This window comes from Petaurus breviceps, unplaced genomic scaffold (genome assembly GCF_028583685.1).
Source record: "Petaurus breviceps papuanus isolate PSGF00001 unplaced genomic scaffold, PetGlider_PUasm1.0 90466, whole genome shotgun sequence".
NCBI lineage: Eukaryota > Metazoa > Chordata > Mammalia > Diprotodontia > Petauridae > Petaurus > Petaurus breviceps.
Window position 1 is genome coordinate 1,742,258 of NW_027187260.1, and position 23,041 is coordinate 1,765,298.

General features: G+C 37.8%; 2 protein-coding genes across 3 annotated transcripts in view; both read left to right on the plus strand.

The window, feature by feature from the left end:
- The window catches only part of NVL (nuclear VCP like), a 604,731-nt gene that overhangs the window by 522,903 nt on the left and 58,787 nt on the right, over positions 1–23,041 (plus strand). For both annotated transcript variants that reach the window (XM_069062596.1, XM_069062595.1), the window contains 6 exons: positions 3,275–3,401; positions 3,684–3,760; positions 4,304–4,438; positions 5,437–5,538; positions 12,422–12,539; positions 19,358–19,502. In XM_069062596.1, the coding sequence (XP_068918697.1) occupies positions 3,275–3,401; positions 3,684–3,760; positions 4,304–4,438; positions 5,437–5,538; positions 12,422–12,539; positions 19,358–19,502 (704 nt within the window). The remainder of the gene's footprint in view (positions 1–3,274; positions 3,402–3,683; positions 3,761–4,303; positions 4,439–5,436; positions 5,539–12,421; positions 12,540–19,357; positions 19,503–23,041) is intronic.
- On the plus strand, positions 12,557–13,441 carry LOC138141757 (large ribosomal subunit protein uL23-like). The gene has a single exon (XM_069062597.1). The coding sequence runs from the start codon at positions 12,913–12,915 to the stop codon at positions 13,384–13,386; it is 474 nt and encodes a 157-aa protein (XP_068918698.1). The 5' UTR covers positions 12,557–12,912; the 3' UTR covers positions 13,387–13,441.

The window sequence follows — 23,041 nt, forward strand, 5'->3', positions numbered from 1 at the left end:
GACTCCATTAATTCTTTCTCTGGAGATAGCATTTTTCATCGTAAGTCCTTTGGAATTGTCTTGGGTCATTGTATTGCTGAAAATAGCTTAAGTCATTCACAGTCATTGGTATAATATTGCTGTTACTGTGACAGCATTCTCCTGATTCTGCTCGTTTCATTTTGCATCAATTCATGTAAGTCCAGGTTTTTCTAAGAGCATCCTTCTTGTTATTACAGCACAGTAGTATTCCATCTCAATCATGTACCACAGCTTGTTTAGCCATTCCCCAATTGATGGATATCCTTTCAATTTCTAATTTTTTGCTACTGTTAAAAGAGCTGCTGTAAATGTTTTTGTGTGTAGGTCCTTTTTCTTTTTTATTTCTTTGGGATACAAACCTGGTAATGGTATTATTGCTTGGTCAAAGGGTTTGGATGGTTTTACAGCCCTTTGAACATAGTTCCACATTGCTCTACAGAATGGTTGAATGAGTATACAATTTCACCAGTAGTGCATTAGTGTCTCACTTTTCTCACATCACTCCAACTTCTGTCATTTTATTTTCTTTTCATTTTGTCATATTAGCCAATTGATATTGATAGGTATGACCTCATAGTTGTTTTAATTTGCATTTCTTTAATCAAGAGTGATTTAGAGCCTTTTTTTCATATTGTTATAGCTTTGATTACTTTGAAAATTGTATGTTCATATTCCTTGAACATTTATCAACTGCTCTTATTATTTTAAACTTGACAAAGTTCTCCATATATTTGAGAAGTGAGGTCTTTATTAGAGAAATTTGATGTAAAAATTTTTTCACCGCTGTGATTACAAACTGTATTTCCCTCCATCCTATTTCCCCCCATTTTCATCCTGCTTTCTCTCTCCTTTTGTCCTGCCCATCCTCAAAAGTGTCTTGCTTCTCTTTTACCTGTAATGGGGATGGGAATTTGAAGATTTTTCCTGCCCCTTAATATACCTAGGGGAGAGTTTGAAGACCTTCCCTGCTTTGAAAGTGAACTCTGCCCCCTAATAGGTTGAATGTAATCACATGGAGCCTATGATGGAGAAAATTTGCTGAAGGGTGCAGCAGAGCCCACAGGAAGCTTTCCTGCTGTGAAGATAAACTCTGCCCCCTGTTAGGCTGAATGTAGTCACATGGAGCCTGGGGTGGGAGGAGTTTTGCTGAATGGAAGCAGAGCCCACAGGAAGCTGGTTGAGAGCTAGCCAGAAGGTGGGGGACAGAGGAGCTCAGGCAAGGAGATAGAGAGGTTTATGAGTAAATATTGATCTTGGATTGGTTTGTGGGAAGGCTGAAGGATGCTGTGTCTCTCAGCGTTATTATGGCTTCTGAGTGTCTTTGGTACTATGATGGAATTGGCTTACTGGTTTTGGGATTCGGTTTTCTGTTGTCTAAATAAATGCTTTAGCTCTATCTGGAAAATTGGGTATATTTTGTGATCTGATGTCATGCAATACTTATAGTCACGGTCTTTATTGTGATCATGGGCACTGTAAATATTGCATTGACGCTACACACACCACGCCAATCAGCCTTGCTTTCTGTTACCTCCCCTCTCTTCCCACTCCCCATTATCTTTTCCTCCTACTTTCCTGTAGGGTAAGATAGATTTCTATACTATGTTATTCTATCTTTGAGCCAATTCCATTGAGATGAAGGTTCACTTGCTCCCTTTCACTTCCCCAATCTTCCCCTATACTGCTCTTTCATGCCTCTTTTATGTGATAGAATTTACCGCATTGAACTGCTCCTTTTTCCCAGTACATTCTTCTTTCTTACTCCTTAATTTCATTTTTTTAGATAAACATCCCATTATATTCATCAACTCACACCTATACCCTCTGTCTATGTGTACTCCTTCTAATTGCCCTAATAATGGGAAAGTCCCTCTTTCTAATGTAGGAATGTAAACAGTTTAACCTTATTGAAACTCTTGTAATTTCTCTTTCTTGTTTACCTTTAATTGATTTAATTTGGAAGGACTTTGTAGCTTCTTCATCATTATGTTCAGCAACTGATGTTTATACATAAGCTGCAATTGTTTTTATGGTGATACTTTTGTAAATACATCTCATTGGTCTTGTAATACTGGATGACCAACTATCCATCCCATGAAATCATGTGCCATGTGGCTTTTTGTACATGATAAAACTCACTCTCCTGTTTGCTTTCTTTACTTCTCAAAGGAGTATCTGTGTGCTATTCTTTCATTTAACTGCACCTTCCTTCTTCTGTATTCATTTGTAGCAAAAATGTCAAGATTTATAGGATTCAGTTTCTCCTACAAGATGTCCATTTGCTGGTAGCTGGATAAGGATTTCACTTTTAAGGGTACCAAGCATCTAAATTCCTCAAAATTCCAGAAACTATAGGATTCCTCACTCCTGCTGTCCCTGTCACTTGAATTTTAAGGGAATGAGAGAGGACTTGGGGCCATTTTGCAATTTTCTTTATTTTATGGGTACTAATGGCCAAAAAAATGGATTATTCAGGGGGCTAGGTGCTGATGACATACCTCTCACTACATAGCAAGACTGGTCTTTAAACAGACTCTGGCTCTTGATGAGGATAGTCAGTTTCCAGCATGGTAGAAATATCCAAAGCTTATCCTCTGTTATGATAAAACCAAGGGTTACCTCCTTGCCATGATTAGGCATTGGAGTAGGACACTATGGAGGCTCTGATAGATTTATGTTATAATAGATTTAAAAATCTGTTCTAAAAATTTTAGTAGGAACACATGAATTTTATGATACATGGCAAGTGAAGCATAGATAGCAAAGCAGCATGTAACCAGGATGAGGAAATGGTTGGCAAGACCCAGAAGGTAACAGGGTCAGAGCCTGTCAGTCCATTCTGTATAGAATATGTCATAGGAATCTGTTCAGACCGATATTTAATTAGGTTAGTAGACCAAGAACCAGAAAGAGCCTAGGTGAGGAACAAAGAGGTCAGCAAAGCATGGAAAGTATACGTTAGGATATGTTAGGAACATCTAGAAGGTAAGCTATTTTTCAGGTGTAATAGAGCAGAAGTAATTTGGATGCTTCAATTTTAGCTGGCTTTGTTCTCATCTACTTGAATATAGCCAGGAACTCTTGATGTCCAAGATAAAAAATGTGAGAGGCAGGAACAAGAATGCTTGACAGTACCCTTCTCTAAAGATGTTAAGGCTTTTTCTATCATATCTTCAAAGGTAACTTAAGTAAATATTTTTAAAACCGCATGTTAATACTCTTACAGGTATTATCTCATTTGGTGTTTCTCTAGGATCCAAAAGATAATTCTCTTCTGGAGAATGAAAGTAAAAGAAAAAACTGGATTAAGAGAACCAAGAGAAAAACTGAGACTCTTCAGAAAGTAGATGGAGAAATAGAAGATGTTTTGCGGAAAAAAGGTTAGACTAATGAGTAGTTTATGTTTATGTGGTTGGTAAGTGGTAGTAATGTATCATAAGATTATATTTAGCTTTAAATTTCAGGAAACTACCTTGGGAGAGGGAGATGCAGGGTCCTATGAGTCCTGTGACTTTAGGTTTATAGGGTAGGGGTGGGAGTATAAAGAATCAAACATTAGAAAAATATTTCCTTATCTGTAGTAATTTACTTAGCAGAGGTTATTAAGTAGATTCCTGCTGACTTAATCTGGATTCTTCATGCCCTTTTTTTCTGCTTGACAGCCAAATCTCAAATACTAGAGCTACAGATCCCAACTGTGAAGTTTGAAGATATAGGGGGCAATGAAGAGACACTGAAGGTTAGTTGCACTATAGAATATATAAATCTTGCTGTACAGCTAGTGACAGAAGGAAACAGACCACAATGTTTTTGCCTATGTCAAATGGGTATCCATAGGAAATAAAAACTTGAGTTAGATTAGCCCCCTTTTTGCCTTTTGACTTTATTGAGGGGCAAAAGAAATACATGATATAAAACACAGCACCTTTGCTTTAAGGTCATTTGAGTTGTACTTTGACAAAGTTGCTTATTTTAAAAATTAGACATTTAATTCAACTTAAATGTATTTCTCCCCTTGGCCGTCTTAGTCAAAGCTGTGATATATTAAAAAGAATATTGAACTTAAAGTGAAGTGAAGTTCAAGTTAGAATCTCATCTTTGATTCCTTATTTGTTGTATGACCATGGGCAAGTCACTTAACCTACTGCATCTGAAAAAGTTTTTACCTGTACTTTTTTTACCTGTAAAAGTTTTGTACCCTCACAAGGTTGTTATGCTGATCATATGAGATTATATATATAAAATGCTTTGAAACCAGTGTTATTTCCTTCTTTCTTGACAGGAAATATGCAAGATGCTTATCCATATGCGGCATCCTGAAATATACCACTGCCTTGGTGTAGTGCCACCTAGAGGATTTCTTTTACATGGACCTCCAGGTTGTGGAAAAACATTACTTGCACAAGCAATTGCTGGGGTAAGGAATGTTGATGCTTACTGTTTCTCTCTTTGAACTTCTTTCTTTTTTTTGTTTGTTTTTTTGCTTTTTGGAGGGGGCCTGCAGGGTACTTGGGGTTAAGTGACTTGCCCAAGGTCACACAGCTAGTAAGTGTTAAGTGTCTGAGGCTGGATTTAAATGCAGGTCCTCCTGACTCCAGGACCGGTACTCTATTCACTGCACCACCTAGCCGCCCCTCTCTTTGAAATTCTTTTATTTATTTTGTGATGGTATCAGGAAGAGAACAGTTGTCATTGGGAAACGATCTTCTTTTCTCTTTATTTTAAAATTAATTGAATTTGTGCTGGCAGTTGAAATGGCATTCCATTTTAGTTTTCAGGCTTTCTATTTACTTAGCTCCTAAACTGATAATGACCAAAATTGTCATCTGATTGCTTTTGCCTCTGGATGACTTTTTGGGTAGAATAGGACCCCATTTCTTTTTCTAACAGAGCAGTAGTTCGTAAAGGTAAGCCACCTTTAAGATGATTGTAATTACCCTACTTATTGCCATTGGTATAACTGGCTTCATATATAGCTTTCTGGTAATGAGGCTTCTCCCTTTTCACTATTGTTTCGTCATTTAAAAGTGGGGAAAAAAAGTTTTGGGTATGTGTCAAATTTCCTGGAGTTCCTCTTCCCTAGGCAGAGGACATTTCAAAATATGTTGGCCCAGTCTAGAGTTGGGAAAGATTCTTTGGTTCCAGATCAGCTTTTCAGGGGGTAGAAAATAACCTTTAAGCTTTCCTCTGCCAGTGGTGGAATTAAAAATCCTCAGACACTGTGTCCAAAAAAACTGATGTTAAAACAAACCTTGATTAAAATATGTTCCTTTTTCATTGGGCCAGTATATGAAGCTAATAATTGCTTAGTGATTGGGGCTTGGGAAAAAAACTAGTTTATTTCTGTTGACTGGGTCAGAAGGAAATAGTTTAAAACTTGGCAGTTTCATCATTCTTTTCTGTGTTTACATACAGGAGCTTGAGCTGCCAATTCTTAAAGTAGCTGCTACTGAGATTGTGTCTGGATTGTCAGGGGAGTCTGAACAGCAGCTCAGAGCACTCTTTGAACAGGCTATGGTAAGTCAAGGTGGCTGCTAGCTACCCAGAAGCCATTTCATCAGGAGGTTCTATTTAGCTTAGTCTCTCTTCTATTTCTGTGGCATCACTGGCATTTGCCCATTCACTGAATTGATTGACATAGGTTGCCATGTCTGCTGGTGCTGATGAAGAGAGTTGAGGAAGACTTCTAAGGCATCAGAGTAATACCTTGTACCTATGACAGAGACATGATTAGGTAGAGACAACCTGCAGGTGGCTTTTAGAGGCCCCTTGGATGTCCAGGAGAATACTCCATATCTTACATTGGATTTCATGACAGAAGAAAGCCAATTGTAAATTTGAATGTGAATTGTCTTGTACCTAATAGAATTTAAGATTTTATCCCTTGTGAGGAGGAAGTTCAGTTATGTTTCACTAGAAAGAGTCTGGATTATTTCTGTCTTGTTTAAAGCTTAAGTTATTAAAGATTTAAAAAACCCAAGGATATTGCAGAGACATGTATAATAATGTGACATTTGCATTCAGTTCAAGTTTGTTCATATACTTGGCTGTTTACTAGTCATTTCAGTGATTAATTCTTAAATGAAAACTGGAGGCAAGTAAACTTTTCCTTCATCATTTGAAACAAAGTTTGTTTCTAATGAATACGTTCGTCTTAGCTGGAAATACTACATTATAAATGGAAATGAGAAATTCTACTGCAACAGGTAACTAAAAGGACAAAACAAGGATGGTAGGTACTTTATTAGGTTTGATGAGAGAATCACATTAAATGGGGCAGAGAACAGCACAAGATAGGTACTAGAAGAAGATACAGTTAAAAATTCTGTTTTGTTTTGACCCCCCATTGATATATATAGTGGGAAGAATGTTGTGGTGAATTATATTTGTGACATGACTTATATTTCTGACATTTTAATTTAAGGTGGAATAGAGACAGCTGCAATCTCCAGGTTACCAGTCTTGTTTAAGAGTCTTCTGCATTATAAGAATTGTAATGATACCTGTTTAGCAAACAAGACATAAGATCAGTTTACTGTGAATGATACTTTTCCCAATGACATGGTTATTCTTGTCCCTTTCTTTTTCAGCCTCAATTCTGATGCCATCCTTTATCTTCTTTTATTTCTTCCCATTCACTTCTTCATGTAACTGAGCAGAAATTTGATGTAGTTGGCTTATGGATATTCCATTCTGATATATGGTCTGGTATAGTGGATAGGTTGTTGGACTTGGAATAAAGAAGACCTAAATTTGAATTCTGCCTGTGATTCTGCTCTGTGACCATGGACAAGTTAACCTAACTTCACTGAGGTTTCTATCTATGTGTGTGTTTTCTACACAAACATCTGTAATTTGGAAGAGAGTTAGATAGTGAATAGCCAGACTTTTATTTTTTATTTATGATTATTTATTTTTTTGGAAGGGGGAAGGCAGGGCGATTGGGGTTAAGTGACTTGCCCAAGATCACATGGCTAGTAAGTGTTAAGTGTCTGAGGCTGGATTTGAACTTAGGTCCTCCTGACTCCAGGGCTGGTGCTTTATTCACTGTGCCACCTTGCCGCCCCTTATTTTTTATTTATTTTTAGTTTTCAATATTCATTTCCATAAGATTTTGAGTTACAAATTTTCTCCCTGTCTTTCCCCTACCCCCACCCCAAGATAGCAAGCCTACTGAGTACCCCTTCCCCCAATCTGTTCTCTCTTATATCCTCCCCTATACCCCCTTTAACTTTCTAGTAGGGCAAGATAGATTTCTATACCCCAGTGCCTATATATCTTAATTCCCAGTTGCATGTTAAAGAAAAACAACCTATTTTTTTTAACATTTGTTTTTAAAACTTTTATTTCCAGATTCTTTCCCATCTTCCCTCCTCACCCACCCCCACTGGGAAGATAAGCAATTCAATATAGGTTCAGGCTTTTATTTTAAATAAAATGTGTACTGTTCATGATTTTGTGTAATTTTAGCCTTATTGTCAGTCACCAAGCATTTATTAAGCACTACTGTGTGCCAAACACTATGCTAACATCTTTACCCACCAAACCTCTTCTATCCTTAATTCATCACATTTGCCCTTCCCAACCATAGGGCTAATTTTGAATGATTAAATATTAGCTTGCACAGCAAGTTTCAGTTTTACATACTCTGACTCTCTAAAACAGTATTAAAAAGAGGTCCATGAACCTCACTCTTCCCTATGTATTCTGTGATCCAGTGATGCCATCTCCTTGCTGTTCCTCACATATCATCCAGGCAGTCAGTCATTAACAGTTTATTAAGTGCCTAATGTGCCAGGCACTGTGCTAAGTGCTAGGGATACAAAAAAAAAGACAAAAGACAATTCCTCTCCTCAAGCACTCATAATCCAGTGGAAGAGACAGCAGGCAAACAAATATGTATAAGATAAATAGAAAATAATTAAAAGAGAAAAGGTGCCAGAATTAAGAGGATTGGGAAAGGTTTCCTGCAGAAGGTGGGATTTTGCTTGGTGCTTAAAGAAAGCTAGGAGGCAGAGATGAGAAGGAAGGGTGTCCCAGGCATGGGGGACAGCTAGTGAAAATGACCAGAGCAAAGAGGTTGAAGTGGGTTTTTTTTGTTTTTTGGAACAACAAGGGGGCCAGTGTCACTGAATCAGAGAGTATACCGTGAGAGAGAGGGTGCTTGTAAGGTGTAAGAACACTGGAAAGGTAAGCATGGGCTAGGTTACAAAAGGTTTTGAAAGTCAAACTGGATTTTGTATTTTCTCCTGAGAGGTGATAAGCCACTAGAGTTTATTGAATAGGGGAGTAACATGGTCAGACCTGTGCTTTTGGAAAATTAGTTTGTCAGCTGAATGGAGGATGAACTGCAATGGGAATAAACTGGAGGGTGGCCTAATTGCTAGAAGGCTATTGCAGTAGTTCAGGTTTGGTGTGATAAGGGCTTGCTAGAGTGGGGGGCAGTTTCAGATGTGAGAAGGAGCTGTAGTCAAGAGATATTACAGGGGCGGCTAGGTGGCACAGTGAATAGAGCACCAGCCCTGGAGTCAGGAAGACCTGAGTTCAAATCCGGCCTCAGACACACAAATACTAGCTGTGTGACCTTGGGCAACTCATTTAACCCCAGTTGTCCCTCCAAAAAGTAAAAAAAAAAAAAGAGAGAGAGATATTGCAAAGATGAAATCCACAGGCCTTGGCAATGGATTGGAAGTTGGGGAGAAGGGAAGTTGAGATACTAAGGAGTTGGGAATGACACCTAGATTGTGTGCCTGGATATCTGGGAGAATGATGGTGCCTTCAGCAGTCAGGAAGTTTGGAAGGGGAGAAGATGTAGGGGGGAAAAATGATAAGTTCAGTTTTGGACATGGTGAGTTTAAGATGTCTACTGGGCATCTAGTTTGAGTTGTCTGAAAAACTGTTGGAATTGATACTAGGGCTGAATAGGTAGATTTGAGAATCATTACTATAGCGACAATAAATCCATGAACATTGTTGAGATCCCCCAGTGAAGTAGTATCGATGGAGAGGAGAAGAGGGACCAAGACTGAGCATTGTGAGAACCCAAGGTGTGGGCATGACCTGAATGAGTTTCCAGCAAAAAAAAAAAAGTAGTCACAGTTAAGGAAGATAACCAAGATAACCAACTTCTCTAGAGTAAATCACAAGATAACCAAGAGAGTAGTATGCCAAAAACCTAGATACAGGCTGGTATCAAGAAGAAGGAGTATCTTCAGCAGAGAGTTCAACAAGAGTGAGTTTTGAGACATGACACTTCATCTCCTGATCCAAGCATTTTCACTGACTGTCACCTCTTTGTGGAGCTCTCTACCTCCTTATCTCTCTGCTTCTTGGTTTCCCCTGACTTCATGTCTCAGCTGAAGTTCTACCATTTTGCAGGAAGGCTTTCCCAGTCTTTCTTAACCTAAAGACTATCCCCAATTTATCCTGTATATATCTTGTTGGTATATGGTTGTTTGCATGTTGCTTACCCCATTAGAATATGAATTCCTTGAGAGCAGGGACTATTTTTTGTCTTTTGTATCCCCAGCACTTTGGACAGTACTTAGCAAGTAGTAGGTCCTTAATAAATGCATGTTAACTAGCATCTTTATTTTTACCAACTTCTGAAATTTGGAAATTTTTTCAGTTCTTAAAAAGAATTATCCTGAGAAGGAGTCCATGGGTTTCACCAGACTGCAAAAAGAGTCCATGGCCCAATAAAAAAGTTGAGAACTTCTGCTCTAAAATGTGTATCTTTATTTTTAACTCACTGTACACCATGTCAGAATCCATTAATCCATTTCTAAAAAAGAACAAAGGCAGATTCTTTATACTTGGATATCTTAGGGTTTGCCATCTCCCTTTTGTAACAGTCTCAAACTGAGCTTCTCTTGATATTTATATTGAACTACATTTCATAGAAATACATAGACAATCAAGTTAAGTATTAAGACTGAAAGTTAATGTTTATGTCCTTTGCAGTCATCCTGAACTTTCCATTAGTTGTGTCTTATCATAAAGCTTGGATTTAAAAAACTATTAATAACAAGTAATATATTGGTATTTGTAATTCAGAAAATTTTTCACATATTTTATTTCATTCAGTCTTTCCAGTAACCCTGTGAGATAGCTAGTACATAGGTATAATGCCAACAAGGAAACAGGCATACAGAGGTTAAATCACTTGTTCAAAGTCACACAGGTAGTAAGTGATCCAGGCTTCCCTTTTTTTGTCAAGGAGAGCAATATATTCTTCTAGTTACCCAGGTTTAAAACTTTGGCAGTGTCCCTGACTTTCATTCTGTTTCAGCCCACATATCCATTCAGTTACCATATCTTGTCATTTCCACATCAGCATTTCTCCCATCCCTTTTCTCATGTAGTTGCCACGCTGTTCTATAGTTTTAACATCTCTCACCTGGAGATTGCATCCTAATTGATCTCTTTACGTTCAGTTTCTTGTCCTCTTTCCACATCTTTGCAAAATTCATCAATCCTAAAGTGAAGATCTTACCATATCATTGTAAGTAAATTACACTGGTTCTCTAGGATCAGATTGATTCACCCTTATCTGACTTTTAAAACTCTTCTAGACTAGACCTACCTATAAACTACCTTTTCAACTTTATTGTCTAGCCTTGTTGCTGATGTGAGTCTCAGACTTCAGGAGGGTAGAAGTACAAAATTGCTGATCAGATCCATGTACTTGTACCCTCTGCAGCTATGGCAAACCTTTCCAGCAGGACAGAGACTCAGTGTGCCTGTGGCCATAGAAAGAATTTAGCTTTATATATGCTTTAGGATAGAATGGTTGAAAAAAACTCCACCAGCCTACTTCGCATTGTGTTAGACTTAAATAACTGAAAAATAAGCAGAATGTTATTATTATTTGTTTTTACCATGACTAAATGACTTGACATTATTGCAGAGGAATTGGAGGGGGAAAAACACTACCTTAATGACAACAGGAAAAAAGAAGACAGTGAGTTATGGTTTGAAAGTGAAAGCATGTCACTGAAATGACATTTATCCAATTAGTTTACTGCTCTTTACTGATCTTAAGTCAGACTGAAATTTTCTTGGAGCATCCCAGTATTTTAAGAGTTTTTCTAGCAAGAAACTTTCTACACCCTCTTTTAAAAAATGTGATTGAAGTTCATTTTGTCTTATACGAAAGAAGAGAATAAGAATAAAATAATCAGTGATATGCAAAAAATAATAATAACTCTGTATGGGATTATAAAATGACATTTGATCAGTTTGGGACTGTTAATCAGAAGCCACATGGAATATTTTGTAGATAAATCTCTGTTAGAATATATTGGTCATTTGCCTATATACATTCTGACCACATAAAGTCTTCCCTTATGACAAAGAAAAATTGAAGGAAAACTGATTAACACAGCAACGATACCTAATAATATATGTCCTAATAAGACATTCCATGGCAGTATCTCTTCCTTTAGCATGTCAGACAGCATCTAGGCTTATATGACTGCGAATAAGTGACCAAGGGAACCAGACTGCTTGCTTAACTCCAAACCTTGGGCTCTCTGACATCACTCAGGCAAAAGCTGGTAAAATTAGTCTAGGCTATGGGGGACCAAACCACTTCAGTGAGTGAAGTCATCAGCTGAAATTACTTTTTCATGAGATTCCATGCTTTGCTGTCCACCCTGGAACTGCACCTTCTTGACTACAGGGCCTTGTCTATCTTGTAGCTGTATTCTTCTTCTGTGTGTTTTTTCCCTATTTTTCTCCCACTCTAAGCTCTTTGAGGACATTAACTTTTCTTTTTGCATGTGTATTTCTATTATAATGCTTGGTACATAATAAAAACTTATTATCATGCTTTTTCATTCATTCATTCAAACTCTACAGTGGAGCCAAACTGGCGTTGTTACTGTCCTCACATATGATACTGCATTGATTGTATCTTTGTACTGGCTGTCTCTCTTGCTTAGAATTCCTTCTTGCCTGCCAAGAGGCAGAATCCCTCATTTCCTTAAAAACTCTCATCAAGCACAACATTCTCCCTGATCTTCTCTCTTGCTAATGCCTTTCTTTTCCACCATATTTCTTTGTATTTATTTTGTACTTATATATGTATATATTGTCTTCTACTTTTTTTCATTGTTGTCTTTTTATCCTTAGCACAGTACCTACAACATAGTAGGTGTTTAATAAAGGTTTATTTTATTGAAATCCAGGGTAGTTTTTTTTTTTTTCCAGCTATATCTGCTTGTATTCCAGAACTGTCTAGATTCCCTTTGGGTCAGAAATATTGGAATTAATGTGTGATCTTAAAACTTCCAAGTTTTTTAATGATGTGAGTGCTTCTGTAACTTGTTTTGATATTATTCACCTTTGTATGGTTGATATTTTCATCAATCACTTACCATGGCATTCTTATTTTTAGTCAAATGCACCTTGCATCCTTTTTATTGATGAAATTGATGCTATCACCCCCAAAAGAGAAGTTGCTTCAAAAGACATGGAACGGAGAATTGTGGCCCAGCTCCTAGTCTGCATGGATGGTTAGTTTAAAATAAATACTTGTTTGAAAAATACTTTTTTTTAAAGGTATTAAGGGGACTGACACTGCTACACCAGTCTCTTAGAACTAGATAATCCCCATTGTAGAATGTTGCTTGTGTACTTGTTTAAATCTGAAGTAGAAATGTGCTTGGTGGCATTGGCATTTTTGTAAGTTTTTGTGATTTTAAAAGTCAATCTGCTCATTTCTTTTTTGGCTACCTGTATCCTTTTATGTCCTATATGACTTTTAATCATATCTGTATCCATATAGTCCGGTATAACTTTTAAGCCTTGATACATCTTCCTGATGAGTTTGCTCTTTAAGATTCCATACTAGAGATCATCAAGATTATAGGTCATTTTTCCCCCAACATGGCGCTGAAGGTGAAGAAGGAAGCTGTTGTCCCCCCCAAGACAGAAGCCAAGTCCAAGGCCTTGAAGGCGAAGAAGGTAGTGCTGAAGGGTGTCCATAGCCACAAAAAGAAGACGATCCTAACATCCCCCACCTTCCGGCGACCCAAAACACTGAGACTTCGAAGGCAGCCCAAATACTCTTGGAAGAGTGCCCCTCGCAGAAACCATCTTGATCACTGTGCCATCATTAAGTTTCCCTTGACCACTGAGTCTGCTATGAAGAAGATTGAGGACAACAACAACACCCTAGTCTTCATTGTGGACGTCAAGGCCAACAAGCATCAGATCAAGCAGGCCGTAAAGAAGCTGTATGACATTGATGTGGCCAAGGTCAACACACTGATCCGGCCTGATGGAGAGAAGAAGGCCTATGTCCGTCTTGCTCCAGACTATGATGCTTTAGATGTTGCCAACAAAACTGGAATCATCTAACTTGCTGTGTCCCCATTCCACCTACAATAAAAATAAAGTTTTCCAGAAAGAAAAAGATTTTAGGTTATGTTTATAGTGCTATACAGTTATAAAATACATTACATAAGTTGTCTTAACCCATTCTCAATAGCTCTTTGAAGTTGCTTGTGTAACTGGTATTATCTGTATTTTTTATCCATCACAAAATTGAAAACTAGAGAAATGAAGTGACTTGCCCAAGGTCACACCATTAATCACCAATAAGAAAGACTTAAACACAGTTTTTATAGCTTCAAGTTCAGTTATCTTTTCCATTAGGTATGAGAACATGAGGCATGTCATTTAAGAAGTCTAGCATCTCTGAACCTGGATCAACTTTGAAAGAAATATAATGAGACTTAAAAGGATTACCCTTTAAACCAGAACATAAAATTCCACAACTTAAATAATTATACTCCAAATAGTGGCATTTTCACTGGTGCTTTGTTTTACACATTTTTAGGGTTTACTAAAAAAAAAAATCATCCTTTATTTTGATTCCATTCAGTGGGAATTTCTGCTGATTCAGACATGAATTTTTACTAAGTAAATTCATAGTATGAACAAGATCATGAGAAAAATTATTTCAGTTCAACAAAATTTCTTAAGTGCCTAATATATCAAGGACTGCTGGGAATACTCTGATACTTAGCTGGGTTTTATCACACTCTTGACCATATTCATCCAGAAAGCCTCCCCTGGGAGTCCAGCAGTATTTTGGATTGTTCCTCTAAGCATCTTGTTATTGAAATAACACATGCCAGCCAAATTGAATTAGCATAAATTCTCTGAACTTGGTAAGTGCTGCTGTTTAAGTCTGGTTGTTTTTCAAGGCCCAGAGATAAGGCTACATACTCCATTGTTCCAACTATAAGTCTTATCCAGTAAGGACTGACTTGTTAACTATTCCTTGTTTTCACAGTATGACTAACCTATCTCCTTTTCTGCTTATACATCCATACAATTCCAGTGGTGTTGTTTCTTCTGTACAATACATAACCCTTTCATCTTTCAATTGCCCTTTGAATGACCTTCAACTTTAATTTTTTGTAGTTGCATTCTATAACCCCAAACCATATAATATTACCTTAATAATATTGATATTAAAAAGCTAGTCCTTTAGGAAAAGTTCTGGATCACTAAAAACAATCCAACTTGTTCTCTTCCTTCTGTTCAAGAATTTTTCCAGGTCATCGAGCATCCAGAATAAATGAACTGTTGTTGTCTCTCCATTGGTATTCCATAGCCTAGAAAAGTTATTTGTTAACTCCTCCCCTCCTTCCCCCCAGTGAATACAAAGGAGGGAAAATCAAATTTGGCAGGTATGAGATGATTGGTAACTTTGGAGAGAGTAGTTTTAGTTGAGTGATGAGATTAGAAGCCAGGTTGCAGAGTATTGAGGAGTAAGAGGAGAGGAAGTAAAGACAGATTTAAATAGCTTTTTCAAGGAATTAGGCTGAGAGAGAAGAGATCCAGGATATTGTCCTGAGGGAATGATGGAATTTGGTTAAGGTTTTTTAAGAATGGGGAAACTTAGAAAGTTTGAGGACAGTAAAGAAGCAACCAGATGACTGTAGATGCACTAGATTGGTTTATTTCCTATCATTAAAACCTGTAGTTGGAAAATTTGTTTGTATGGCTCTATCTCTACACCTTGAAATCCCAGCCCTTGCTAGAAGAACCTAATTAGTTTATGGAATAGCTAGTAGTCAACTTTGACCAGAAAGTAGAAAGTTTAAGTGGAATGAGTAATAGGAAGTTAGATGGGAAAGGTAGGTCTGAGCCAGATTATGGAGTTTCTTTGTTGCCAGGTTTAGGAGTTTGTATTTGATCCCATAGAGAGCTTTGGAAGGATTTTGAGTGTCAGACTTTTACCTTAGAAAGATTAATCTGGCCTATGGGAGAAGGGTGGTTTGAACAGGGGCAGTGACAAGAGCCTAGGAGACTTTATAATTATCCAGAGTAAGATGGTAATGGTCTGAACTAGGATGGCGACTGAGTAAATGGAGCATAGAGAACAGATTTGGGAGGTGTTGTCAAGCCTCAATGAGATTTGGCAGCTGCTTGGTTGTGAGGAGTAAACAGGAAAAATTAGAAACAATTTCAAGGTTTTGAACTCGGGTGTCTTAGAAGATAGTGATGCTATTTAAAAAAATAAAAAAGTTTAAGGGAAGAAAAGATAGGGTTGGGGGAGAGAAAATAATTTCAATTTGGTACTCTTTAAGTTTAAGTTGCAAGCAGGATATCCAAGTGGAGACTTCTGGTAGTTTTGCAATGCAAAACTTTATATTCACTTCATGGAAGAAATTAGGGATCCATGTATTGATTTAAATGTTCCTTTTGTAGAGCTGATAAAAAATCTGGTCCAGATGAGATCACCAAAGGAGAGCAAAGAGAGAAAAAAAGACCCTAGGACAATACCTTGTTTAGCACTCAATGTAGAAGGTCAGCAAACTGAGAGTATATTTTCATATATTTTCCCATTCTTCTGTTCCTCTTATTATTTTCCTACCCAAGCCAGGTTTCTCTATAGTATTTTGTGGTTATTTAATGTCATCATTCTTCACCACATGTATAAATGTTAAAATTTTCTGGGCCCCATGTAGAGGATGGATCTCTAAATGTTCACTGACTGATAAAAATTTATGGAGAAAGGGTGAGAGTGTGATAAGTAATAGGTTGATGGATAGAAAGAGGCAGTGTGAGAAGCAAAATCTTAAGTTTGACAACAGTAATACGAATGAACATAATTAGACTTTCAGGGGAATTTAAGAGACTGCCTTAGTTGTGCTAATATGGATTTTGATTCAGTTGGATGAGTCAACCTTTCTTCAGTTTCTAAGTAACTTTTGCCTTCCTCTTACCCCAACCCAAAATCCCCTAAATAATCAACTGTGAGCTCTTCTTGCATTGTAATCTTTGGTAAAACCTAGACAGGATGTAGCTCTATTCCTGGTCGTGGGGGATCTAAGTCACGAATATAGGAATGTTATCCAAATGGACACCTGTGGGGGAAGTATGAGGGGTGTTGGTGTATTCCTGGTACCTGAAGGAACTTGGCCAACTTTTGGTGCCTTGGACCTTCAAAGGCCTGAACCATAGTTTCATTTCTGTCCCTAAGCCCTTTTCTACCTTTATAATCTTCTGGAACCAGCTGTGGTCTTGTCAGATGGTTGCATTTTGGCACAGTAACATTTTAGTGGGAATATTCAGAAAATTTGAATTGTTACAGTTAATAGAATTTTTGTTTTGCTTTTCTATACATATTATAGGTGCCTTCTCTAGAGTAAATCGTAGCTTCCTGTAGGACTGTACTGTTTGTTTTTTTTCCCAGTCCTCATTGCCTAGTAATATCTTAACACAGTTTTCCGCACTGCCCCAAAGAGGGTTCCATGCAGCATTGTTCTTGGTTTCTGTCATAACTTTATTTATTTATTTATTTATTTTTGCCTTTTGAAGGGCAATTGGGGTTAAGTAACTTGCCCAAGGTTACACGGCTAGTATTTTTGTGTGGGTGTTAAGTGTCTCAGGCCGGAACTGAACTCGGGTCCTCCCGACTCCAGGGCCGGCACTTTACTCACTGCGCCACCTAGCCGCCCCTGCCATAACTTTAAAGGGAAACTTTCACGATGTCCGGAGCCCTAGATATCTTGCAGATGAAGGAGGAGGATGTCCTCAAGTTCCTTGCTGCAGGAACCCATTTGGGTGGCACCAATTTGGACTTCCAGAACGAACAGTATATCTACAAAAGAAAGAGTGACGGCATCTACATCAGTAATTTGAAGAGAACTTGGGAAAAACTTCTGCTGGCAGCTCGTGCCATTGTTGCTATTGAAAACCCAGCCAATGTTAGTGTCATCTCATCCAGGAACACTGGCCAGCAAACTGTTCTGAAATTTGCTGCTGCCACTGGCACCACACCTATTACTGGACATTTCACATTGGGCACCTTCATTAACCAGATCCAGGCAGCTTTCAGGGAGCCTCGCCTTTTGGTGGTCACTGACTCTTGGGCAGATTACCAGCCTCTGACTGAAGCATCGTATGTTAACCTCCCAACCATTGCCCTGTGCAGCACAGACTCCCCACTTCACTATGTGAACATTGCCATTCCATGTAACAACAAGGGAGCTCACTCGGTGGGTCTGATGTGGTGGATACTGGCCCGTGAAGTCCTGCGGATGCGTGGTACCATCTTCTGGGAACACCCATGCGAGGTTATGCCTGATCTTTACTTCTGTAGGGATCCAGAGGATTTCCTTTAAAAATGTTTAGCATTCAGAACAAGATCCCAACTTTGGCAGATTTCCTTACCCATAATTTTACTTCATTTTTAAAAGAAAGGAGTACCTTTATTTCTTTTTTACCTTATTTTTTATTGATATCTTGTTTTTACATTGCCTTTGTATATAAATCTCTCTACCCACCCAGGGAGCCAACCCTTGTAACTAAGATAAAAAAGCAGTTCAAAACTAACCAACCTGTCACTTTTGTCCAAAAACAAATGTAGTATTCTGTACCAGGAGTGAGGGGGCATTTTCTCAACTCTTCTCCTTAGGGAGTCTTGGTAGAAGGGTCTTTTTTATGCTAGTGATTGAATAAATTGTTGATCTTCCTGATTAATTAATTGAAAAAATCATTATAGAACATAGCACTAAACTGAAGACTCAATGGATACAAATGAAATAGAATATATAAATCTTCATGCTTACCATCTAACCTCACAAACTGGGTAGAGATAAGATAGGAAATTTTGTAAGCATAATGCAAAAACAGTATATAAATTATATGGTATGAATATATATATAAATGCTAAGTAGCCTTAACATAAGGAGAAGACCTTAAATAAATTTAAAGTAGCAGAATACCTTGTGGCATGAGAGTTGGGGTTGTTGGGGTTTTTTGTTGTGATTTCCTTAAAGGCTTCCAAGTGGTTAATATTTTTTTTACTTACAATTTACTTAACAACTTAAATTAGAATTCAGTAATCATCATTACCAACCTTTAGGATTGAATGGCACAACTCAAAAAAAAATTTTTTTTCCTCTTTAGAAACTTGTGTGTGTGTCTGTGGGTATTTAGCATTCTTTTCTTTTAAATGTTTGAGTTCTAAATCCCCTCCTTCCCCTACCCACTGAGAAGGCAAGCAGTATAATATCAATTATACATGTGAAATCATACAAAACATTTCCGTATTAGCCATTTTTTTTAAAAAACAAAGTGAGAAAATTATACTTCACTTTGCACTCAAGAGTTTATCAGTTCTTTCTCAAGGTAGATGGCTTTTTTTTTTTTTTTTTGGCTTTTTGGAGGGGGGAAGGTAGGGCAATTGGGGTTAAGTGATTTGCCCAAGGTCACAGGCTAGTAAGTCTTAAGTGTCTGAGGTTGGATTTGAACTCAGGTCCTCCTGACTTCTGGGCTGGTGCTCTATTCACTGCACCAGCTAGCTGCCCCTTATTTTTCATTTATTTTTAGTTTTCAACATTCATTTCCACAAGAGTTTTAGTTACAAATTTTCTCCCTGTCTTTCCCTAGTAGATGGCATTTTTTCATCAGGAATCTTTTGGGATTGTCTAACTCAAATCAAGCTGTAAAAATGTCAGATTCATGTATGTGGTAATTCTCACTGTTTGGAAAGAAAACTCACTGTTGGACTTAGGACTACGTCATTTAACTTACCTACCTTAGGTTATCTAAAAATGGCAGCTGTAACTGCACATTTCTACTCAGATATTGTAAAGATGGATGAAGTAATGTAGCTAGAAGAAGATCTTTGTAGAAGGGTCAAGGTTAAATAATGAAAAACAACAATATTAATTATTTCCTGGAATCATATATATACAGCGGACTCTTTCTAGACCAGTATTAGTTGTTTATTGTGAAACAAAATCTTCAAGATAAACCCAAAGGGTTAATATTTTCACCAGTTCCTTGATTGATTCTTTTCTTTTAGATCTGAATAATTTGGCTGCTACAGCTCAGGTCTTAGTAATTGGAGCTACCAACAGACCAGACTCATTGGACCCAGCATTAAGACGTGCAGGAAGGTTTGACCGAGAAATTTGCTTAGGTATTCCAGATGAAGCATCCCGAGAAAGGTAAATTCTTTATTTTAAAAAATTCTTTATTTTGGGGCAGCTAGGTGGTGCAGTGAGTAAGAGCGCTGGCCCCAGAGTCGGGAGGACCCAGGATCGCTTCCGGCCTCAGATACTTAACACCCACACAAAAAAGAACTGGCCGTGTAACCTTGGGCAAGTTACTTAACCCCAATTGCTTAAAAAAAAAAACCTTTATTTTTAACATTAATTTAAAGAGAATTTTGTTTGGTCTTTGGATTGTTTGGAGGGGGGAGGGCTGGGCAATTGGGCTTTAAGTGACTTGCCCAAGGTCACACGACTAGTATGTGTTAAGTGTCTGAGGCCAGATTTGAACTCAGATCCTCCTCACTCTGGGGCCAGTGCTATATTCACTGCTCCACCCCAAGAATTTTGAGTTTTGAATTCTTTCCCCATCCATTGTGAAAGCAAGAAATGTTATATCAGTTACACATGTGAAATCCTGCAAAACATTTCCATATCAGCCATGTAAAAAAAAAAAAAAAAGGAAAATTAAGAAAGTGAAAAAAATTATGCTTCCATCTGCATTCAGACTCCCATCAGTTCTTTCTCTGGAGGTGAATGGTATTTTTCATCATGGGTGTTTTGGGATTGTCTTGGATCATTGTATTTATTTATCAGAATAGCCAAGTCATCCATAGTTGATCATCTTTATGATATTGCTGTTACTGTGTACAATGTTCTCCTGCTTCTTCTCATTTCACTTTGCATCAGTTCATCTAAGTCTTCTCAAGTGTTTCTGAAACCATCTTGCTTATCATTTCTTATAGTACAGTAGTATTCTATCACGATTGTATACAACTTGTTCAGCCATTCCGATGGGCAGCCCCTCAGTTTTCAGTTCTTTGCCACCACAAAAAGATTTGCTGTAAATATTTGGGAACTTTTTCGTTGATCTCTTTGGGGTACAGACCTAGCAGTGGTATTGCTGGGTCTATGCACAGTTTTATTGCTCTTTGGGCATTGTTCCAGGTTGTACTCCAGATTGGTTGGATCAGTTCACAACTCCACCAACAGTGCGTTAATATCTTGATTTTTCCACTTCCCTTCCAATATTTGTCATTTTCCTTTCCTGCCATATTAACCAATCAGATAGGTGTGAGGTGGTACCTCAGAGTTGTCTTAATTTGCATTTCTCTCAATAGTAATTTAGAGCATTTTTTTATATGACTTTAGATAGTTTGAATTCTGAAAACACACAGTTCGTATCCTTTGACTATTTATCAATTCAGGAATGACTCATATTCTTATAAATTTGACTCAATTCTCTATATATTTGAGAAATGAAATTTTTATCAGAGAAATTTGCTGTAAATATTTCCCCCAGTTTCCTGCTTTCCTTCTAATCTTGGCTGCATTGGCTTTGTGCAAAAACTTTTTAATGTCATGTAATCAAAATTATCCATTTTACATCCTGTGATCCTCTCTGTTTCTTATTTGATCATACATTCTTCCTTTACCCATAAATCTTAAGGTAAATTTTTCCAAGATGACTTTTATACTTGTAATCTAGAATTAAAAATACAGTTTTCTATTTCCTAGGCTGCCATGTAGCTTTGAAAAGAGCCATAGAATCTTAGAATTGGAAAGGATTTTTGAGGTTATCGACTCCAAAGTCATAAGTTACTTACTGGAACTAGTAGTCAAAATTTTGTTGGTTCTTTGTGGGAGGGGGGGAGTGCGGTTTGTACAGATATTCAAAGATCATGTATAGCAGTAGTCTAAGTCAACTAGGAACAGATCCCTGCAGGTTAAATACTGAAAACTACAAATTCATATTATCTATATTTTATTTTAATTTATTTTGTTTACCATTTCCCAGTTACATTTTAATCTGGTTCAGAGTGCTCCTCTGCTGTATAGCAGTAAAAAGAATGTTGAAGAGAACATTCCTGGCATACCATTAGTAAAGCAAATGCTTCTGGTCATTTTTTCTAATGATAAATTTGTATAAATTCATCCAGGTAACGTCTGCCCTTATGGCAAATACCTTACACTTATTAAATGTGTACTAGCCAGGTTAGGAATAGTCAGAATATTAAAAAGAACCAAACACTCTACATGTAGCTTAAATCTTGGCATCATGAATATCATTTATTTGGTTATTCAACAAACGTTTATTAAGCTACTTTTGTGTATGGTGTCCACTGGTCTCAGAATATTTTTTTCCCAACTAATATCATGCAATAGTTATGTTGTTAATATCTCCCTAGTATGTATTTTAGGAATATTCACAGACTTGTAAGACTGCCCTTGGACTAATAAAACATGGCTTTTGTAGTACAGAAGCTCACTTACAGTTTAACAACTGTATTGTAAGTAGTTAAAACTGACTGCCTCATAGCTCCTCTAGCCGTTGGTGTTATCTGTTAGTAAATATTTATTAAGCACCTGCTATATTCCAAATGATGTGCTAAGCCCTGGAGATACAAAGGAAAGCAAGAGACAGTTCCTGCCTCTGGGAAGCTCTTAATCCAATAGGGGAGAGGGGAGAGCAGTTATCTGGAGGCGTAGGTGACTGGTAGATAAATGGAGCCTAGAATGAAACTCAGGGCCTGGAGTCTGGAAGACCTGAGTTCAAATTTGACCTCAGACACGAATGGGTGTGACCTTGGGCAGGTCACTTAACCATTATCTGCCTTAGTTTCCTCACCTATAAAATAAGGATAATATCACCTACCTCCCTGGGTTGTTGTAAGGATGAAATGAGATAACTGTAAAGTACTTAGCACAGTGCCTGGCACACAGGAAGTGCTATAAAAAATGTATTTCTTACAGTCTTAATTGCCTAGGGACTTGACAAGGGTTATATGATATCAACTGGACAGAAACGGCCTCCAACCATTAGGTAGCCAGAGCTGAACAAAGCAGGCTGGAGACAGGAGAGTCAGGAATCAAACAGAAGTTTAATTTCAAAGTGAGGAAAATGACTTACAAGCAAGCACACATGTGCCAGAGCCCCGCTCCTAGTGAGGCAGTAGGGGGAGATCTCTATATTTAGACATATGGCTACAAGGTGAGCTGTAGCCCTGACAGCAAAGGGGAATGGCAACAGTGTGACACATTTGATTCATAGCTGGGCTTCATGACCACAAACAATTATGGAATTTTGCTGTGGTTGAGATCATCCAGAGGGTGTGAGTGCAAAGGATTGTTGTTATGCCTTAATGTCTTGACAATAGCTAGAATGCCAGTGGCAGGACTTGATTCTGGTCTTCATGGCTTTGGGGTTTGCTCCTTATCCTCTATGTCATTTTGTGTTTTGTTTTGTATTTTTTCTTTTTGGAGGGGGAAGGTAGGTAATTGGGGTTAAGTGACTTGCCCAAGGTCACATGGCTGGTTTTGTGTTAAGTGTCTGAGGCCGGATTTGAACTCAGATCCTCCTGACTTCAGTGCTGGTGCTCTGTTCACTGTGCCACCTAGCCACCCCCTCTGTGCCATTTTGACTCTTACATAAAAAATAAATGCAAAACAGGCAGGATTACACTAGAAGTTGGGGGTATCCAGAAAAGTTACCTCTT